The sequence below is a fragment of the Salmo trutta genome, chromosome 35, assembly GCF_901001165.1.
Source record: "Salmo trutta chromosome 35, fSalTru1.1, whole genome shotgun sequence".
Lineage (NCBI taxonomy): Eukaryota > Metazoa > Chordata > Actinopteri > Salmoniformes > Salmonidae > Salmo > Salmo trutta.
The window spans coordinates 19,747,039-19,768,849 of NC_042991.1; the positions used below are offsets into that span (position 1 = coordinate 19,747,039).

The window sequence follows — 21,811 nt, forward strand, 5'->3', positions numbered from 1 at the left end:
CTGTTATACTCACAGACACCATTCAAACAGTTTTAGAAACTTTAGGGTGTTTTCTATCCCTATCCTAGGGGAACGCCAAGAGGTTTTAACCACATGGTATGGTTAAGAATTCAGCAATGGGCTCAAACCTTAGCCCTCTCGTAATTGAGGTAAGCTTGGTCTCTACTCAAACCTTAGCCCTCTCGTAATTGAGAGAAGCATGGTCTAAACTCAAAACTTAGCCCTCTCGGTAATCGAGGTAAGCTTGGTCTGCACGCGCTCTAGCAGGTATATTTCACTGGCCATCCCCAAAGCCAACACGTCATTTGGCCGCCTTTCCTTCCAGTTCTCTGCTGCCAATGACTAGAACGAATTGCAAAAATCGCTGAAGTTGGAGAGTTATATTTCCCTCACTAACTTTAAACATCAGCTATCTGAGCAGCTTACCGATCGCTGCAGCTGTACATAGCCATCTGTAAATAGCCCACCCAATCTACCTACCTCATCCCCGTATTGTTTTTATTTACTTTTCTGCTCTTTTGCACACCAGTATTTCTACTTGCACATCATCATCTGCTCATCTATCACTCCAGTGATAATTTGCTAAATTGTAACTACTTTGCTACTATGGCCTATTTATTTGCCTTACCTCCTCACGCCATTTGCACACACTGTATATAGACTTTCTTTTTTTTCTATTGTGTTATTGACTGTACGGTTGTTTATTCCATGTGTAACTCTGTGTTGTAGTTTGTGTCGCACTGCTTTGCTTTATCTTGGCCAGGTTGTAGTTGTAAATGAGAACTTGTTCTCAACTAGCTTACCTGGTTAAATAAAGGTGAAATAAATAAACAAAATCAATAGGACTGTAAAGTTACCAAATGTAAAAGGACTCCAGTGGTATTTACATATTTGCAAAAATCCATTCGGGTGTATTTTGTGGATTTTGGCGAATGCGTTCTAATGGTCTAAAGTCGCACTGTTGCTACAGCCTGTAAACACACAGTCCAGTTCAAAGTGAATGATGACAGGCCCGTGTGGCAAATTGCTTATTTGCATAAAGGCCTACCGTAGCTCTGATTGGCTATGGCTCACCGCTCTGCGTAGACTCTGGTCCTTGACGAGACAGATGTTTTTATTCGGTTTTATTTACTGCAGTGTCTATTAATTGTCCAAACGCACAGCCGCTTTCCCACTCTCTATTGCTTTAGAATTTTCACAAATGCCAAACATTCTAAGAATTTATGAAAATGTGAAAATCACCATATCTAAGTGCCCGCTTGTCAGAAAATGTAAAAAATAAAATGAAAATACAATATATAATGTGTCAAATTCTTTCTGGGGGTGTATATGAACAGATTTTAATACGTTTTCATGTTGCAACAACTCTGTCAGTTCCACTTTAAAGTCAGGGGAGATAAAATGCAGTCGTACATTTCTAATAAAATCCTTTCAAGCTTTTCTTTAATTTGTCCTTTTTGGAACTGGCCCTGACTAAGTGCGAGTCTGTCTCCTGGAATCTGAGCTTAGCTTACCCTGACTGTTGAGCCATGAAGCAGCTTGAGGCTGCTTCCAGGAGCGTTCCAGGCGCACTCTGGATAAAACACCAGTCCATCACAATGCCATTACTGTGCCAAGCCTCAGCTGAATCATTTTAGTAGTGCTAAAGGTACCACTTTGCAGTGATGTTCTTATGAGCTTTTAAAACAATAGGAGTTAGTACACCAGACATCATACTTCCAAATAGGACAAATTGTCTTACTGAATGCAAGCATCTTAAACACAGTAATGTGGTTTCAATTGAACTATTCTGATGAAACGCTATTGCGCTGACCGTATGAATTCATCCAACCCTTCATTGAGTCCAAATAATCACTCCGATTGTGTTATCTGGAGCGTTCCATTCACTTAAAGAGAGCGTTCACCCAAATTACACAATTTCCATGATTTCCTTACCCAGTAAGCAGTCTATGGACAAGGTATGACAGTAATCCATTCTTTCGTTTCCCTGCCACTGTTTCCAAATGCTAACATTTAGCGTTTGTGACACAAATACCATTCAAGTCATAGGACTGATATTATAATTATTCATGCATCATGTCCAAATCATTCAGAAGTATCTAAAATTGATTGTGAAGATCAACAGTCACTTATAGATGATTTGAACATGATGAGCAAAAAATGCTAATGTCAGTCCCATGACATTACATTTAAGTAGACGCTCTTATCCAGAGCGACTTACAGTAGTGAATGCATACATTTCATTTTTTTTTCTGTGCTGGCCCCCCGTGGGAATTGAACCCACGACCCTGGCGTTGCAAACACCGTGCTCTACCAACTGAGCTACAGGGAAGGCTAAGTGGGATTTGTGCCACAAATGCTGAAACGTTAGCATTTGGAAACAGTGCCAGCCATGGAAACAAAACCAAAGCATGGATTGCTGTCATACATTGTCTATAGATTGCTTGGAAACCAATGTGTCCTTTTGCAATTTGGGTGAACTATCCCTTTAATTGCTGGCTTCATAAATATCTCCTACTCAAAGCCAAAGTGGAATTCCATTCAGCAGTGTCATGCTTGCTGCTTACCACAGAATTCAGTCAACCCCCCCCCCCCCCCCCCCCCCGCACGCACGCTCTCTCTCTCTCTCACACACACACACAGGCACACACTCCTCAGTTTTTCCATAACCCGCAGCAGCCCAGCTGTTGTCCTAACACAAGGGCAGTACTCCATGCTGCCCCACTGAGGCAGGAGCAGGACCCTAAAACCCAATGGCAGATCCCTTAATTGATACTGTCTGTTCTCATGTAGTAAACACGGCAATGGAAAAAATGTGTTCCCATTATAACAATAAACAGCTTTTCTAAAAGGCATCTTTGGGCTCCTAAATACTTACTCAGAGTATTCTAGCCTAACAAGACAGCTGCTCCAGAGTAGTAATTCTCCACAGCTTTCTCCCCAAACAATAAGAGCTTCACTGTGTTGAAACCAGCGAGTCAAACGTTCACATCACACTGAATCAGAGCACTGCCAGGAGACTGAGGAAAGGCTAATGGTGGATGTGTTCCGTGTTCTGCAATTGTGCATCTTTTGTTGTCCCTCATATCATCTGCGAAAAAAGCTAAGTAATTGTATATTTGTCAGGGGGACAGAATATCTAAAGTGGCTCTTATTATCTGGAGTCCTAAATAGTTTATCTCCCCTCAAGGCCGGCATTCAGTTTAAACATTTAAGCAGTGTTTTCCTACTGCCTAATACATGTCACCTATTTATTTAGCGTTATTATGTAGACTCATTGAAATTACACTGTAACCTAGACCCCATTTATTGTGTTTTCGGTCCTATACTTTCCATTGTGTTTACACTATTTTCCTTTTTAGCAAGCTAGTATGAAAGCAGGGGCATCATTTCATGCTGTTGCATGAATGCATTGTGTGATAGACAAGGGAAAACACTGGCTGCTGTGAAAGGGCCTTAATAAACCACAGTCCCTCTCCCCTCCGTTGTAATATATAATTTTTGTATTTCAATGGACTGCACTAATCAGCCCTGAGTAGAGGTCACCAGCAGCATTTGATCAAAATCCAGCATATTATATTATCGATTTTTCTTCCATGTTTGTGTCCTCAGGAAAGTAACACATCTAAAAATAGGTCCCCTCATCTTGTTCCTTCAATTTTGGTTTCCATTTGAAGGCTAATTAAGTTGGCCCGCATTCGTGCCATGGATCACTTTATAGCCAGCTGCCATTAGATCACTATCCTTGCTCTCGGCAGACCTGCCACTCACTCCCAGGCCTGATGGCTTGGAGCTAAGCCCTTCACTGACTTGTGGGGTGTGTGTGATTGTGAGTGTGCGTTTGTGTGCATGTGAGATCACCACAGTAGCATCTCCACAGCTGTGTGTGGGTGGCTGGCTGGCTGGCTGAGTGTGTTCCTGTCCTGCGATGCGACGCCTCAAGAAGGGCTCACTGTCTCATTAGCACCTCCATCTCCCCATCCTTGTCTGATAGCCATTTTCATCAGCTGATAATTCATATACAGCCTGGATCACAAGATGTCTCATCAGAAGGGAACGTGGTTAATAAGGACAGATAAATGAAATAAAGTGAGTCTTCCAAAGCGTTAGATATTAGATCTCTTGCAAAGCGTAGTAATTGGGTTAGTCAAATGCTTTGGAGCACTCTACCATTTTCTCCTCAGGGCGGTCATTGGTCTCACCATGTATAAGAGGTGATCTATGGTCACTCAGGGTGTCATTTGTTGTCCCTGAACAATTCTGTCACCTTAATTAATTGATACTTTCAATAATAATTCCCTGCATGGCACCCTGAGTTTTCAATTCATGAGTTGATCCTCAGAATCAATTCAGTCCATTCATTCAGGATATACTTTATGTGTTAAATGTTACAGGGCAGAGTTCAAGTAGGCCCCTACTAAATCCAGTCTGCATGGTGATTAGGCCATTCTAGGGGTCAGTTTTCATTCACAACTTGGATTCACTAAATCCTTATCGCCTAACCTGCAATCAAATCAAGCTGTATACTACAATTGAGGAATAATGACACATGATTGCACTTAGAAGCAAAACAATAAAAATAGAACATAAAATGGTACACAAAGTGGAGGAAATCTATTTCTATTGCAAAAAAGCACACCTGCATGGTATAAATTATCCAAGTTAAACAAGTTGAAATATCTCACTTCACATTCCCTTAAACTCCGAACAGAGTCTGTGTAAACAGCAATGGTAAAGGGAAGTTCACAAAGGAGCTGGGTTTCTGTGGGCCTGTCAGGGTTCTTGGGCCATGGGGCAGGTTGAGGTTATCCCTGGGCTGTACTATATGGCGTATCTGGGGCTCCCTCGGCCCTTGGGGTAGGTGTCGAAAGATCCATATGCAGTGAGGTCAGAGGAGGCCAGAACACACGCTCCCACAGGACGGCAGGTAGCCTAGTGAAAGTTCGCTGGTTCGAATACCTGAGCTGTGCCCTTGACCAAGGCACTTAACCCAAATTTGCTCCAGTGGCGTGGTGCTACTATGGCTGACCTTGTAAAACAACACATTTCACTGCACCTATCCGGTGTTTGTGACAATAAAACATCCTCCATCCTCAGTCTCCTAAGGCAGGCTAGACAGCTTGATAGCATTTCATGGTAAGGTTGTTGTATTCGGTGCATGTGAGAAATAAAATTTGATTTGATTTGTGAGAGAGAGGTCAAAAGGCTAAGGAGTAAGGGCCACAGGTAGCAAACAACAAATGACAAAGGCACTTGATTTGTGGCTTAGTATTTAGCTGAGTCATGACTTTAGAGTTGTGTTCTGCTTACGTGGCATCTTTATCAAACATAATGCAATTTTAGTTGACGGTCACTGTAAATAATATGAATATTTAATATCTGAAAAAGCTATTCAAAATTACAACTTCATGCAATTTCATGAAGTGTATGTTTACCCCACTATGATACTATGAATTATGTACAGAGATGGGCTTTGACAAAAATGTATCTTGGAAACGACACTTGAGCCATTGAAATCATTTTCTCTGCTGAACTTTGAACTTTGACTATGAATGTATCAAGCATCAAATATGATTAACCCGTTATGAAAAGCATTGACAAGCCTCTAAAGATTGGCCTTGAAGTAACAGGAGTCAATGGAGATAAGGGTGATGCCACATTTTCACCAGGTGACTCAGTGCTACGTCCCTGTATATCTGCCTAGAGGAAAAATCCATTGACACTGACCAGGGAGAGAGAGGTAGGAAAGGACAGTGACAGATCAAAACACTGTGCCACTGTCTCCATGAGACTAGTTAAAGCAGCCCTGGGGGGTGAAGACGGTGGGCCCTGCGACAGAGGAGGCGGAGGGAGACAGACACAGGGAGGATGAGAGAGAGAGCGAGAGAGAGAGATGGGCAGACTGAAGGACAAACAGTCCCTAAAGATGTGTATTGGAATCTGAGCTCCAGAGTATATACAGACCTGATGGGAGAGCTGCGGGTGAATCAGAGGGGTGAGCAACACAACAACAACAGCTGGCTAGCCTGATAACCAGAGCAGTGTGTTACCATCAGAACATACCTATATGGGGAAATTAGAGCAATTCATTGAACATTATACAGAGCGTATGCTAATCGTCAATGCAGACCATTAATATAGTAAGGCAAGGTGCACTGCAAGCTAAACGAATACCACTTAATGTTGTGAAGAGTGTGTTGATAATTTTAACTCTACTGAGGGAGTTACGTTTGATACACACCAGTGAGAGTGCTTTAGTGAGTGTCCTCCATGCTTTACGCTGAAAAAACAGTGAAATTCAGACAGCGTCGCTGGCATGCTGATAGACATTAGAGCTTATTGAGATTAAAGGAATCCATGTCATGTAGAATCTTTTCAAATTTGGCACAGTTTGATGAAACTATTCTCAACTAAATAGGCACACTGCATACTCATTTCACATTGTGATATTTGCTATTCATTTCTATTTTGACAAAATATCTTCGCCCTTGGATATGCGAGTTCCGTTTCCACAGAGGAAATATAATTAGCGAGTAATAGCAACGGATTAATTTGAATTTCACGGAAGAACTTTGTCTATGAACATACATGGAGCTATTAAAGCTGGAGTCCCCTTTTCCTCGTTTATATAAATACCCTTAAATAATTAAAATCCTCTAATTATGAGTCAATAGCATAATTACAGGCAGCTCTATAAAGCCTGCATTTAGTGTAATGGATAAGGTCGTCCACATCATATTAGCAAAGCCAGCAGATCAATAGTTAATACAGAAGGCACTGATCCCTAAAGCTGTGGTAGGAGAATTATCATTAAAATATGCATTCCTCGTGTAAAATGTATTTACAGTCCCATGAGGGTTACCGCTGCAGCCCAAGTGTTTTAAACTGGTCTTATTCAATCAAGCCCCCAAGCCCAGGAGACTGCAAGACTAAATATACATAATTTAAGCAATAATACATGAGGCCATGTGTTATGACATTTTTATCATGGCTGTGATGTGGTCATAGCCATGAGGCAAGCAGAGTGGGATAGACCGCCACAGCAATGATAAAAATGTCATAACACATTGACTCAAGTGTATTGCTTTTATACAACAGGTTACCAGCATTAAAACTAGTCAAGGATCATATCACCTTACCGGCCACCCTAGACCCACTTCAGTTTGCATACCGCCCACAGATGACGCAATCGCCATCACACTGCACACTGCCCTATCCCATCTGGACAAAAGGAATACCTATGTAAGAATGCTGTTCATTGACTACAGCTCAGCATTCAACACCATAGTACCCTCCAAGCTCATCATCAAGCTGGAGGCCCTGGGTCTCAACCCCGCCCTGTGCAATTGGGTCCTGGACTTTCTGATGGGCCACCCCCAGGTGGTGAAGGTAGGAAACAGCATCTCCACTTCGCTGACCCTCAACACTGGGGCCCCACAAAGGTGCGTGCTCAGCCCCCTCCTGTACTCCCTGTTCACCCACGACTGCATGGCCATGCACGCCTCCAACTCAATCATCAAGTTTGTGGACGACACAACAGTAGTGGGCTTGATTACCAACAATGACAAGACAGCCTACAGGGAGGAGGTGAGTGCATTCGGAGTGTGGTGTCAGGAAAACAACCTCTCACTCAACATCGACAAAACAAAGGAGATGATCGTGGACTTCAGGAAACAGCAGAGGGAGCACCCCCCTATCCACATCGAAGGGACAGCAGTGGAGAAGGTGGAAAGCTTCAAGTTCCTCGGCGTACATATCACAGACAAACTGAAATGGTCCACCCACACAGACAGTGTGGTGAAGAAGGCGCAACAGCACCTCTTCAACCTCAGGAGGCTGAAGAAATTTGGCTTGTCACCCAAAACCCTAACATACTTTTACAGATGCACAATCGAGAGCATCCGGTCGGGCTGTATCACAGCCTGGTACGGCAACTGTACTGCCCTTGACCGCAAGGCTCTCCAGAGGGTGGTGCGGTCTGCACAACGCATCACCAGGGGAAAACTACCTGCCCTCCGTGACACCTACAGCACCCGATGTCACAGGAAGGCCAAAAAGATCATCAAGGACATCAACCACCCAATATATTGCCTGTTCACACCGCTACCATCTAGAAGGCGAGGTCAGTAGAGGTGCATCAAAGCTGGGACCGAGAGACTGAAGAACAGGAAGAAGAACGTCTCAAGGCCATCAGACTGTTAAACAGCAATCACTAACTCAGAGAGGCTACTGCCTACATTGAGACCCGATCACTGGCCACTTTAATAAATAGATCACTAGTCACTTTATACAATGCACTCTAAATAATGCCCCTTTAATAATGTTTATATATCTTACATTACTCATATAACATGTATATACTGTATTTTATACCATCTATTGCACCTTGCCTATGCCGCTCAGCCATCGCTCATCCATATACTTACATGTACATATTCTCATTCACCCCTTTAGATTTGTGTGTATTAGAAGCACACTCGCATTAACATCTGCAAGCCATGTGTATGTGACAAATAACATTTGATTTGATTTGAAAAGCAAGATTCTTTCCCAAACCATACATTTTTCAACAAAACATGATGCTACATTCACTAACACTGGTTGTCAAGTGCAATTGTAGGCCTTTTCTGGTCGTTAGTTCTATTCATATTGACTGCCATGTCAAGCAAAACTACCCAAGAGCTGGTTGATAGTTCCAGAACTTTGCAGGTTGCGATGGCAAACAAAATGGTTGCTATGGAGGCTTTTTACAGTGGATATCAAGTTTCTAAGTTGCATGGCTTGGCAGATTACAGTGGATCTGTAAAAGTAGTAGTGGATTGCTAGGTAACGACGTAAACGATGGCACTTTTTAGGAATGTGGCCATGTGTATGTTGTCTAGCATATCATGGGCAGGATAGACTAGCAATGGGAATATCCAAACCACCCCATTTTATAATCATATTTAACATGACAGACTGTAGACATCACATGAAACAATAATATTGGCAGATCAGAACAACAAGATCAAGGGCTACCACTATCTCTTCAGGAAAAATACATTTTATTTGTCACATGCTTCGTAAACAACAAGTGTAAACCAACACTGAAATGCTTATTTACGGGCTTTTACCAACAGTGAAGAGAGAAAGAAAATAGAAATTGTAGAAAATAATAATACCACGAGGAATAAATACACAATGCGTGACGATAACTTGGCTATATACATGGGGTACCAGTACCGAGTCGATGTGGAGGGGTATGAGGTAATTGAGGAAGAGATATTGTACTGCAATGTGGAGGGAGCTAGCATTTCCCTGCACCTTTATATTTGCTGTAATAGTGTACAGTGCATTCAGAAAGTATTCAGACCCCTTGACTTTTTACACATTTTGTTACGTTACAGCCTTATTCTAAAATGTATTACATTGTTTTTTCATTATCAATCTACACACAATACCCCATAATGACAAAGCAAAAACTGTTTTTTAGAACTGCTTACTAATTTATTCAAAATAAAAAAACTGAAATATCACATTTACATAAGTATTCAGACCCTTTACTCAGTACTTTGTTGAAGCACCTTTGGCAGCGATTACAGCGTCGAGTCTTCTTGGGTATGGCGCTACAAGCTTGTCACACCTGTATTTGGGGAATTTATCCCATTATTCTCTGCAAGCCCTCTCAAGGTTGGATGGGGAGCGTCGCTGCCCATCCAACCAGCCTACATACAGCAGCTGCCTATCAGAAGAAGCAAACCCCCATACCCTCTATCTGTTTCAGGAAGGTAGTCTTGTTACCTGAATGTGTATCATTGTCATTGAGAGTCAGGTCTGATGCTATCATTCATCCCAAGGGCCCTCCACTGCTGATAAATGGCTGATTACTGAGTGTATAATAGGTGTAATGAACAGAGAGCCTGTACTTTGCCACTCTATCTCTCTCAATATGTTCTTTAGGAGAGCTTTTTGCCACACGACTCCTAAACGACTCTTAAAGTATCCCAATGCTCCTCGTTTAATCAAGCCCTCAGCTGGTAAATGACTTTTCAATAGGCACCATGAAATGCTCTCCTGAGCCAAGAGACTTGGCTCGGCGCAGAGCCGGCCCTGCCAGCGATACACTGCCACTATTATCCTGCTATGACGCACCGGGCAGGGATAGTTAAAGTGAATAGGAAATAGTGTTGCATTGAAAAGGACCCATTAAGCCATAATGATGCGAGTCCACAGCACCTGGAGTCAGCCGCTACCACTGCCGCTGCAAAATAATGACAGAGGCCCTGTCGATTGCACAGCCACACCCACTTGCTCTAGAGCAGCCAACCCAAGGCAAGGCTAATATCCAATTCAACAGGTTTTGCTCGATAACTTCCTAATTTGAGGAATGAGGCAGCAGCCAGTGAGGTTGAGGAGGAGAGAGGGAGGTATGGGTAATACAGCAGGTACATTAACCCCATAAACTTGGTGTCAAGAGCATTGCAGGGTGGGAGACAGGCAGGCAGGGGGAGTTTAGTGAGGATGCACCATACCACACACTCTGGCCGGCAGCCTCCCAGAGAGAGTGACAGTGAAGGGGATTACCCAGACATCCCTCTCAGGAGGCCACTGCTGACAGGTCACTTCTGCCATGTGTGTGCTCCCTAATATTACAGGACATACTGTGCAGCAGGCAAACTACCAATAACACTGGCTGCTGAGAGAGAAACAGCCCATCAGTCGTTTCAAATAGAAACGCCTCGAAAATGTCTTAGAAGTTAAATGCCCACAGACAATAACATTGGAGATACAGATTTGAGGTGTTTTATTAATAATGTCATAATTGCAAAGAAATGTCTTCATTGTGTGCCTACACTGTAATTGCACTGTATTAGTAAGGACAAGTCTTATTGTGAATTCAGGCTTTGGGCAGAAGATTCTGCCAGGCCATTGTGGTGTTTGTTTTTTTATCTCTAATTGGCCTTCACCCATATACTCCAAATAATCAGAGCAATATTTTCTCCTTAAAATGAAAAGTCCTTCAATAATGGGAGCTTCCCAGAAGTAGCCTACAGGAGAGTGGAATTTCAGGCCTAAAATAACAAAGCTTGGCCTTCTATGGATTGTTAGGGAGGGCTAAAGAAATGCAATTACATTTCAAACGAAGAAGATTAAGGTCACTCTCTGGGTGCGTCAGGATGAAGTGATTAAATAATTTGTCCATCTTTTCATCCAACATGAAATGGTGACTCCTCTCTTGTTATTTCTGGACGAGCCCATTTAAAGGTACCTGAAATACTTCAACTTGTGATTGAATAGGTCCCCATACACAGTCAGAGGTGTTGACACCAGAGCCGATGGATTGTTAATTGAGCGATGGCAGCGATTGACCTCTCCTTTCTTCTCTATCTCTCTCTCTCTCTGTCTCTCTCTCTCCTACTCTCTCTCTCGCTCTCTCACTCTCTCTCTCCTACTCGCTCTCTCTCTCCTACTCTCTCTCTCACCTACTCTCTCTCTCTCTCTCCTACTCGCTCTCTCACTCTCTCTCTCTCCTACTCTCTCTCTCTCACCTACTCTCTCTCTCTCACCTACTCTCTCTCTCTCTCTCTCTCTCTCTCTCTCTCTCTCTCTCTCTCTCTCTCTCTCTCTCCTAACAGACAATGAGCAGTCGCTTTTTCCCCCATGAAGTCATCCTCACAGATGCTGTCCTCAGTCTGGACGAGGACTCCGTCTTGTCGACTAATGAGGTAGGAGGATTACTTATTATTCCCTCTCTGTCTCCCTATTCTACCTGGGGCTTTAACGTTCAAAGACCAGAATCAATCAACCCTCATCTAGTAATGTTTATGTAGTGTCTTGCCCCTCCACACTTTATTGTGAGAACTTGAAAATACCTGTTAGGCGAGTCTACCTGGTATTAGAAGCAGAATTTTATAGTACCCAAAACCATTCTCTGATTTAATTTGATCATGGGAAAAAGAACCAGGCAGGATTAAACGGAGAGCTGGCCAGGTTGAATAGAGTCCCAAGTCTGTGTGTGAAAATAAGCCAACAATTAACATTGTATGATCAGCTACAGCATTTCCTTTCTCTTTTATCTGACATTGACATCCACAACGGCACCAACTGGTGAGATTTAGCAGCAACTGAAGAAGTGACAGAACTTCCAGACAGTTTCTTGAAAGTATTCCATCTCCCAGGGGTGTGGAGATGTACACCAACTGACTTCTTTCATCTTCAAAGCAACTCCATGTTTTGTTTGTAGTCTGTTGTTATGCAGAGTGCCATGTTGCTGCCCTTGTTGTAAAACTATGCTCTGTTTCTGTGCCTGCATTTTGGTCCTGTTAATTCTAATTTCTGATATTCAATTAGTCCCTGTATAATATTTGCACATTGCAGAATCAGCGAAGCTCTTTTTAATTGCTCGTTCCCATTAATGTTACTCCATTAGAGAATGGCCTAATGGAGCAACTCAAAGTTGGGTATTTCAAAATAACTGCTCTGGTCTAACGTTTAAACTGGCACTGAGGCCCAGGCCGCACTCTACAGAGAAAGTCACTGGTATCATGAGCTACTGTAGAAGAAATCAGTCAAGACAGAGGGAGGTGAAGCAAGGTGACAGGTTATATTAGTAGATCAAGTGTGTGGTCCAGGTGGATGCCCACACTTCACACTAATCATTCACAGAAATCTATCCTCTCTAACTAGTACATCTCTCAGCCTGTTGAACCACAGGGACGTCTTGCACCCCTGTTTCTCCATTAAACAGTATCAGTGAAATGGTCTGGTACCTGTCTCCAAGTGTCTCTTCCCCTGTGTATGTTACATTGCAGGATAATATTGATGAGGTCATTTCAACACCCTTTGTCCATAAGAGACACTCGGGGGGAAACCCCATTGGAGTTCATTTGTCAAGCATAGCGTAATAACTAATTCACTTCTCGTGTCGGGACGGATTGATTGCCCCTCTGAAGGAAAAAAAAAGTATTTAAGATTCCTGTTAAGTCTTGTTATTGCGTCACTGACTGGAAACTCTGCCAAATATCTGGAATGAGGGCCTTTTCCTCCCGATGTTTTCGTTATCTGGATGTAGTTAGCGAAAGGATCTTCCCATGCTGTGAAATGCAAATTCAGTGACCATGGTGCCAATTCAAAAAACATGTATTCACCATCTGTCCTGGAATGAGAAACTAATGAATGCCCAAGTTGTTTCAAGCAATCAGAAGGTTTGTGAAACCTACTACCTCTCCGGCATGCTAGTCTCTGCAAAGATCATTAGACTGTCAAACCATGAAGTCACAGTTTGATTAAGCTTCATGTCTTGGAAAAGGGAAAGCACTAGTGGCTCATTTTGCTGCCAGTTCTAAAAAAAAATGATCACTAAATGAACCAAAGCAGCAGTTACCTCTGTGTGAAGATTATGTTCGCTCTTTTTTAATCAAAAGTTTCAAACGTGTGGAGAATTATTTTGGCTGAGCCCTTGGAAATGTTGACGTTGTTTGTGTCTGACACAATGTACAAGTTGTATTTGGAGTGGTTTATCTTGTTCCAAATATTAAACTTGTTAAATTATGCTCATTAGGAAATCCATTGTTTTCGGCATCAAATTAGAGCCTTGGTGGTTGAGTCACTATAGTTGTTTTCTGCGTCTGCTGCTCTCTATTCTAAGCACATGTTGTATTGCTTCGGTGTGAATCAATAACATTTCTGCTGTAAATCAAAGTAAGAAAAGATTCTGCTTTGGGAAACTTCAAAACTGACCAACATGTCAGTGTAATGATTGTTCCACATGTATTTGCCTCATACCTTTTTGACACATGGTGGACAGACAGACAGACAGACAGACAGACAGACAGGCAGGCAGGCAGGCAGGCAGGCAGGCAGGCAGGCAGGCAGGCAGGCAGGCAGGCAGGCAGGCAGACAGACAGACAGACAGACAGACAGACAGACAGACAGACAGACAGACAGACAGACAGACAGACAGACAGACAGACAGACAGACAGACAGACAGACAGACAGACAGACAGCAGACAGAGTAGGCTGGTCTAATTCACCCCATCCATTACCTCCGTTAACATTTTGACATTTACATTTGAGTCATTTAGCTCTTAGCAGAGCGACTTCAAATGTGTGCATTCATCTTAAGATAACTGGGTGAGACAACCACAAATCACAGTCGTAGCAAGTACATTTTCTCTCAATAAAGTAGTTATCAGCAAAGTCATTGCTAGTAGGAAAAGCTAGCATTAAGTTAGAGCCACAACAAGGCTTTAATTAAGATGTTTCTTGCAGGTTTATAGCCAATATTCACCTTTCAGACTACAGCTATCCAAATCTGAAGATGTCAGTGAGTAAAGACCTAATCCTTAGTGTATTCTGAGTCTCTGTGTGTAAGAGACCTGCAATGTATTATTCATCTATTTTATATTTTATTAATTGCAGCAAATCAATTTCACCTCTGCCTTGCAAGAGGATCCACTTACATTTTATAGTGGTACAAGATTAAAGAACTAATGTTACAAAAGTTTTATGAGGATATTTCAGGGGGAAAAAAGGAAGAGCTTCTGACGGAAATTCCAGGAACCAGTCACAGCAAATCCCTCATCTGCTTAATAATCTGTCTCAATAATTGCCCTTTAAACATTGAAAGCATTTTAATTGAAACGAACTGAAATGTGAGCAAGTATAGCACTTTTAATGGGACTTTTCATATTACAATAACTACATGGAACAGTGACTGGACGTAATTCATAATTGCATTGTTTCAACTCATTAATCACATGATTAAGCTTTAAGAGAGAATGCGGTGTGGAATATGAATGTTCCTATCATGACACTGTCTGGCTGCCCATGAGAAAGCACGGCACATATAACCGTGAAACAGTCAGCTTGTCAAATGTTCTCCAGGGATCCAGTGGAATATCATATCAAGGGTAGATATGACTGCATGGAACATACACAAGGACATGATCTTGGTCATTTAACAATGTCTGAAATTGACTTTACTTTCACTTCATATCAGAGAAGTCATACTACTGTATACGCTAGAAACCAAATGCTGAGTCTGTCTTTCCTATACGACTAGACTATTATCTCATTTAATAACATATCACATCAAATGGCACAGGTAAATGATATGCCAGTAGAGATTTGTGATGGATCTGTTTGTAGACTCCTCAGAACCCATATTCAGAAACCATCTTATGTATTACATGGGATCAATGTATGTTGCCCTTGGAAAGGCTTTCTGCATGCATACGGTAGCATTCTCCCTCTGCGCCTGTCATTTTTCTTCCTCCCTATTTCCAATCCATAATTAACTAAGACACATTATGAATGGGCCAAATCACAGTCTGTCACAAATGATGCGAGGCACAATCAGGGCATTATAGGAGTGTAATTCCTGAAGGCAAATTATTTGCATGATATCATAAATCCTGTGCTGAGGTAATGGCTAACACAGCGATTAATCAAAGGCTACATTAAGAGAGATGTTTCCAACCTTTTCCTCAGATTTGTAGTCTCATTCCTTCATAATTATGCGCACACATCATGACAGAAGCTGAGAGATGTTTGGTTGTTTTAAGGGACTATCCATTTTTTAGGCTCTGCTCTCTGTAGCATTTTGGAAATGAATCTCCCACTGTGCCAACAGCAAGGTAGAGTCAGCATGTGTATTATACTATGTGTTGTTCTTCACATTCTCTTGACCTGAGTGACTGCTGGGTACCTGAGAAGAACAATGTTGGAATTCAATCTACTCTTTTGCTACATTGTACTGCAGTTGATATTGCTCATATAATGCATAAGTAAATCTGTCTATAAGGGATTTTCTAAGATGTTTTCCTTTCCTCTGAGCCACAGGTTGACTTTGCCTTCATTGTCTGGCACAGTTTCCCAGACAGAATTGTGGGCTACCCAGCACGCAGCCATTACTGGGATGGCAGCAAATCAAGATGGGGCTACACCTCCAAGTGGACTAATGAGTACTCCATGGTGCTCACAGGGGCTGCATTCTATCACAGGTACAGTCACTTCCCCTGCCTGCTCTCTATGAGGGGTGTAGGGGCCATGATATTAGCTCAAGGAGGGGATGCAGATGGCAAGGAGAAAACTGTCCAAGCGGTAAGACATAATTTACTTTGAGCACATGCGAGGTGACTATAAAAAGCCCTAAGACATATTGGGGCCTGTTAACATCCTCCCACTGTATAGCAGCAACTCTGTGAGCTCTTTCTCCTGCACTTGTCACTTACTCTTATCGCGGATGGGTGTGATCAGGTTTGTATTGTTCTGTACCAGCAGACAAGTTGCCACAGACAGACTGCAATACTGGTTCACATATTATGTTTTATTCAGGAGTAGTCTACTTCCTTCAGTACAGTAAGTGCCATTTAGAAAACTCATCTGACTTCCTCACACCGCTGACATTTGTTGTATATAAGCTTTAATAGAAAAGGAAATAAAGTATTATGTTTTTTCCTTCCTTTTTCCGTGAAAGATTTGATTGTGAAATGCAATGCATCATCAAAATGAAAACAAAGTATTAAGCCATGCAGTAAATTGAATTGGGAAGTCTTTTCCTCTCATGAGAGATTTGAAGTCATGTCTTTCCGGGCAGTTGCAGATAAACAGCTCTCCTAGTCATTTTTCATTGTTCTATTATGTGGTTTCAAAATGCCTCTATTATTCAGGACTCAAGGCTCTCAACGGGCTGTCTACTGAGGCATTGTGCTAATAATCAAGTGACAAGTGTTTCTACCAGATGTTCACCAGTAGAAAGTGTAGAATAATTATATCAGATCAGCGCAATTAACAAATCAGTGTCATTAATTAGATTGCTACTTTTCATATCCAGAAGTATCAACATGAACAAAGCTGAATATAATAGTCAGATCAGAAAAAGGACGACGTTGACAAGATCACTGATAATAACATCACATAGATCAATAGCTTCGCAGAGAGGGAGAGGTCCGGCCTGGGCTCACGGTGTGTCTCAAAGGGCCTTGTTCTCATCTTTCCTGCATGGATGAGACAGACAAACGGTGCTGACGGCAGACCTTGGCTGCGACACCTCACCTTCACTAGGCTGACAGTGATGTACCGCTCGGCTCGGCAGTTGGGCAAGGCACTGATGCCGCAGAGACCAAGAGCCCAGTGGGGCTCCGGAGTAGGAGTAGGAGAGGGGAAAAAAAATAAAACAGGAAGTCGTCTTCTTGTGGGAGATGAGGCATGAGTCTGAAGCCTCTGGATCTAAACAGAGTGACCCCCTAACTTAACTGAAGCCCGTGTGTCACCACAGACAAGAAGTGATGCAGTTTATCCTATGTCAGCCATACAGCCAGGGCCCCCAACTTAATAAACATATGGGAAATGAGACATGACACAATCAGGGTCGCAAGAAAGAGAGGGGAGAAGTAACTTACTCTGAGAAATTGGGTGTTGTCAGGCAGGTGGATGAGGTCACTGGGGAGGGTGGCTCTTATGAGGGCTGGCTGGGGGGGGGTTAACTCCCCTCATTCTGCCAGATGGATCCACCAGACAGATTACCATCAAATTCTGTGTCTTAGTGAATAGAAAACGACAACGGCACTATCCAGAGAAATGGTGAAAATTCAGGAAATGACACTGAAAATAGAATTAAAGAGATTTGATTTCCTTTTAGGCACTGCTGTTTCCATTTGCAATATTGTACATTAATATTATACTATGCAGTATGTCTATAGCTAGGTTTCCATCCAATTGATGACAGATTTTCATGCAAATATTCTAAAATCCGCATAAAAACAATATGCGCATTTTCCCACCAAAGATGTTTCCATCAAATTGATTTGTTGTGGATAAAAGGCTGTGCGAGATTTAGATTCTCAAATACCAAATAAAAAATACAAGTAAAAAGGGTGTATGAGTTGATATACAGTATAAAATGACACAAGATTCAAGACTTCTTGCTTTTCAGCAAAAATTATTGTACAGAATTCTTGCCGCCAACAAAGTGTTGAATATTTGGGGCATACAACCATCGCAGCTCTGCAGATGTTTTTGCGAGGATACAGAATCAATAGACCATTTGTTCTGGTATTGCCCTCAGGAAGCCTGTTTCTGTTCTCAGTTTCAGGAATGGCTGAAAAAGCAGAACATTAATATAAAATTGACAATAGAAATAGCATTGTTGGGAGATTTGGAGAGACCTGGTCAGTCAATTACTAATATACAAATACTCTTAGTAAAAGTATTTATCTTCAACTCGCAATCTGTGGTTTATATTCGATTAGATAGATTCTAATTGTTTATCAAATATCACAGCATAGTTGAAAGATATATGGCTGGTAGAAATGTGAAGGGAGTGGCCAGCAGAGATAGGTGGGATGGGCTGAAGGAAGATGAGGGTTAAGATGTGGAACTGGAGACAAGTGGGAGTGAACCTTTTGGGCGGGGAGATATAATGACAGTCAAAGATAAAAGTAAAAAATAAAGTAAAAATAAACAAAACAAAAAAGAAGTTTAACTGACACTAAAAAGGAACGATGTTACATCCAATGCCCGTTTGCCTGAGGCTGATGCCTCAGGCAAACTATTTTGTTCTTTTTGTTGGTTGTTGGCGCGTTAGGTGGTGGTTGTGGTTGGGTTGAAGGGGGACCGTGGCTTAGGGGGGGATGGGATGGGGGGGGGGGGGTCTTGGATGGTTGAGGGCCAGCTCTCGAGGGGAACTGTGGGGGGGATCTTTGATAGTTGGTGACCTGGCGGTTGGGATCTTGGGCCGGTGGCCGAGAGGTTGCTGGATCGGGTCCCAGGTTCAAATGGGTGGAGGATCTGTCCTTGTTGCCCTTGGGCGGGGCACTTGACCCTGGTTGCTCCTGTGGGTTGCTCTGGATGGGAGTGTCACACTGGTAACAATGATTCGGGAGACAGTTGCAGGAATGCGTAATAGTTTTTTTTATTACGCCCCAAATTACGGCGTGCCGTGTAAGGGCACAGAACGAAGACCTAACAAACACATATACAAAACACAGGGTTGAAACCCAAACAAAAGAACGAGGAAAACCTCAAATAAATACACACACGCACACTGATTAACACACGGGACAAGACCCGTAATCATCTGCGCAATCCACAAGGGCACAAAATCCCAAAACAGACAGCACAGGTACTCACACGACCAACGGACATTGGAACAATAATGGACAGCCCAATGGAAACCAAAGGACGCATATATACAAATACTAATCAGTGGGAATAGGGGACAGGTGTGCGTAATGAAAGTTCCGGAGAGATCCGTGACAGGGAGTGTCTGCTGAATGACTGAATGTAATGTAATGTTGAGCGGCTTCACTGCAGGTAGATTGTATGTTTTTAAAATTCAATAAAAAAAGAAAATGGGTTTCCATTTTCAACTCTACTGATGGTTTTCTCACAAAATGATTTGCGTTATATAGCGAGTATGTCCACTCTGGTATTGGCACATGCTCTCGAGACAACAGCTGGCAGATACAATGCGGGTATAGCCTACATGAAGAGGTTATTATGGACAAAAGAGCTAGATTATTTTTATTGGACAAACGGCAGTCAAGCATCGATGATCATGTCACCAGAATAAAACCATTGTAACGTTCACTATCTTCAAACTCCCGATCATAAATAAACCAAGACGCAGCGTGCATGGAATTTCACATCTTTTAATGAAGATGAAACTCACCAAACAACAAAACAGGAGAAAAACGAAACGTGACGTTCTGGGCTGCTCACAGGCAGCTACACAAAAACAAGACCCCACAATCACAGGTGGGAAAAGGGCTGCCTAAATATGATTCCCAATCAGAGACAACGATAGACAGCTGCCTCTGATTAGGAACCATATACTCAGCCAAAAACAAATAAATAAATAACATAGAATGCCCACCCCACATCACACCCTGACCTAACCAAATAGAGAAATAAAACGGCTCTCTAAGGTCAGGGCATAACAACCATCTATATTTAATGAAAGGAGCATCAAGCTCATAACCTTGTGAAGTTCATCATAACTTATTTAATCTGTAGCCTAATAAACTGCATGCTTTCTGGATGAGTCGTAGTGGAAGGACCACACAACATGTTATCGCATGACTCCAAGTTCACTTCAATATGATGGTTATTATATAGATATTTGCGCATAAAAGCGGTTCCACCGACATTTCTTGCATCGTTTATTTTACCAACACAAAAAGATCCCACCTTGTCTAACGTATGTAGTTTTGTCGACATTTGGAAAGTTTACCGACACATTTTCTGTTTCCATAAAGCCTGTCATGACATTTTTTTCTTATTCATGGATCCATCTCTCTTCTTCTCTGTGTTCCTAGGTATTATCACTACCTGTACACTCACTACTTGCCAACCAGCCTTCTCACCATGGTGGACCAGATGGCCAACTGTGAGGACATCCTCATGAACTTCCTGGTTTCTGCTGTCACTAAGCTCCCACCTATTAAAGTCACCCAGAAGAAGCAGTACAAGGAAACCATGATGCAGCAGGTACAGTATGTTTCTTTGGTCACTGTATGTGTGTGTGGTGCAGTCCGTCAAACCATGTTTGCCCAGCATATATCATTCACCAACAGCCACTTTCAATGGAAGCCACAAGCTCATATCCGGTATCCAGTGCTTGGGACAGGGCCCAATCTCAAGTTGTCTGAAATGGGCCTATAATTGCAGCCATGAGAGGGGAGGGACTGCAGGATTGCAGATCGGTTCACTCAGGAGCATCCAGAGAGAGGTGGAGGAGGAGGAGGGAGGAGGTTGCAGCATGCTGACAGTCTCCCTCTGTGATTCCCCGTTTCGGTGTGTGTGTGTGGGCCGGGCCGGGGACGGGGCCGGCCCACGGCAGGTCTGATTGATGGCCCAGCTTCAGGCAGCACGATGACTCGGCACTATCGGCCATATGATCGTCTTAATTGTGTAGGCAGCAGCGTACCAGGGCTGAATTTACTCCCATCTCTTTCCATACCTAGTATCTTCAGGCCCTTTCCCTTTCCAGGACAATTTTTCCACTGCAGTCAGGGCTGTAAGATGTGTTGCCCTGCACAAGATCACACAGGAAAGTGGGGAACTTTGTTGGAAACATGTGGAAATTTGTTGGAGATTATGGAAATTTTGGCCAACACTTTATCAGTTGAATGGGAGTTAAAAGGCAGAAAAATAAAACCTTTCTTAGATGTAGTTTGTTTTGTGTGTATGAATAGAGTAGATATGAGCTGTTTTCTTAATGCCCTGGGATAAATTCCATGCAGCAACCTATTATTTCCAGGCCATCTTTGGAGGGGAAATTGTTTGCTTCAGGCAACACAGCTCTAATGTACCATCCTCCTCCCAATATATGTTTCTGCTTTTACACTGAAGCAGTCAGTGAGTCTTGTGGCTGGCCTTGCTGAACTGACATATTTCCTCTGTCTGTACATAGGGTTCTAAGACGTCCCGGTGGGCCGACCCGGACCACTTTTCCCAGAGACAGACCTGTATGAACTCATTCAGCGGCTGGTTTGGGTTCATGCCTCTGCTGCACTCCCAGATGAGACTGGACCCTGTGCTGTTCAAGGACCAGGTCTCCATCCTGAGGAAGAAGTACAGGGACATTGAGAGGCTGTGAACCCACCCACCCACCCACACACACACACACACACACACACACACACACACACACACACACACACACACACACACACACACACACACACACACAGAGAAGAGACTTGAGTGTTGTGGGTTTGGGACAAATCTCCCTCCCAGATGCAAGTGAAAAGAACTGCCTTTTTGTAACCAGCCTGTTCAGTCAGTCAGATTGTCCGAACGATACGTGAAATCTCTACAGAGTAA

The 21,811-nt window shown here is 42.7% G+C and overlaps 1 protein-coding gene across 2 annotated transcripts in view; it reads left to right on the top strand.

Moving 5' to 3' along the window:
• LOC115174806 (exostosin-1) overlaps window positions 1-21,587 on the top strand; it is a 307,505-nt gene extending 285,918 nt beyond the window's left edge. For both annotated transcript variants that reach the window (XM_029733720.1, XM_029733721.1), the window contains 4 exons: window positions 11,616-11,705; window positions 15,824-15,984; window positions 20,302-20,473; window positions 21,399-21,587. In XM_029733720.1, coding sequence (XP_029589580.1) covers window positions 11,616-11,705; window positions 15,824-15,984; window positions 20,302-20,473; window positions 21,399-21,584 — 609 coding nt within the window. In that variant the 3' untranslated portion in view covers window positions 21,585-21,587. The remainder of the gene's footprint in view (window positions 1-11,615; window positions 11,706-15,823; window positions 15,985-20,301; window positions 20,474-21,398) is intronic.
• Window positions 21,588-21,811: the final 224 nt, after the last annotated feature.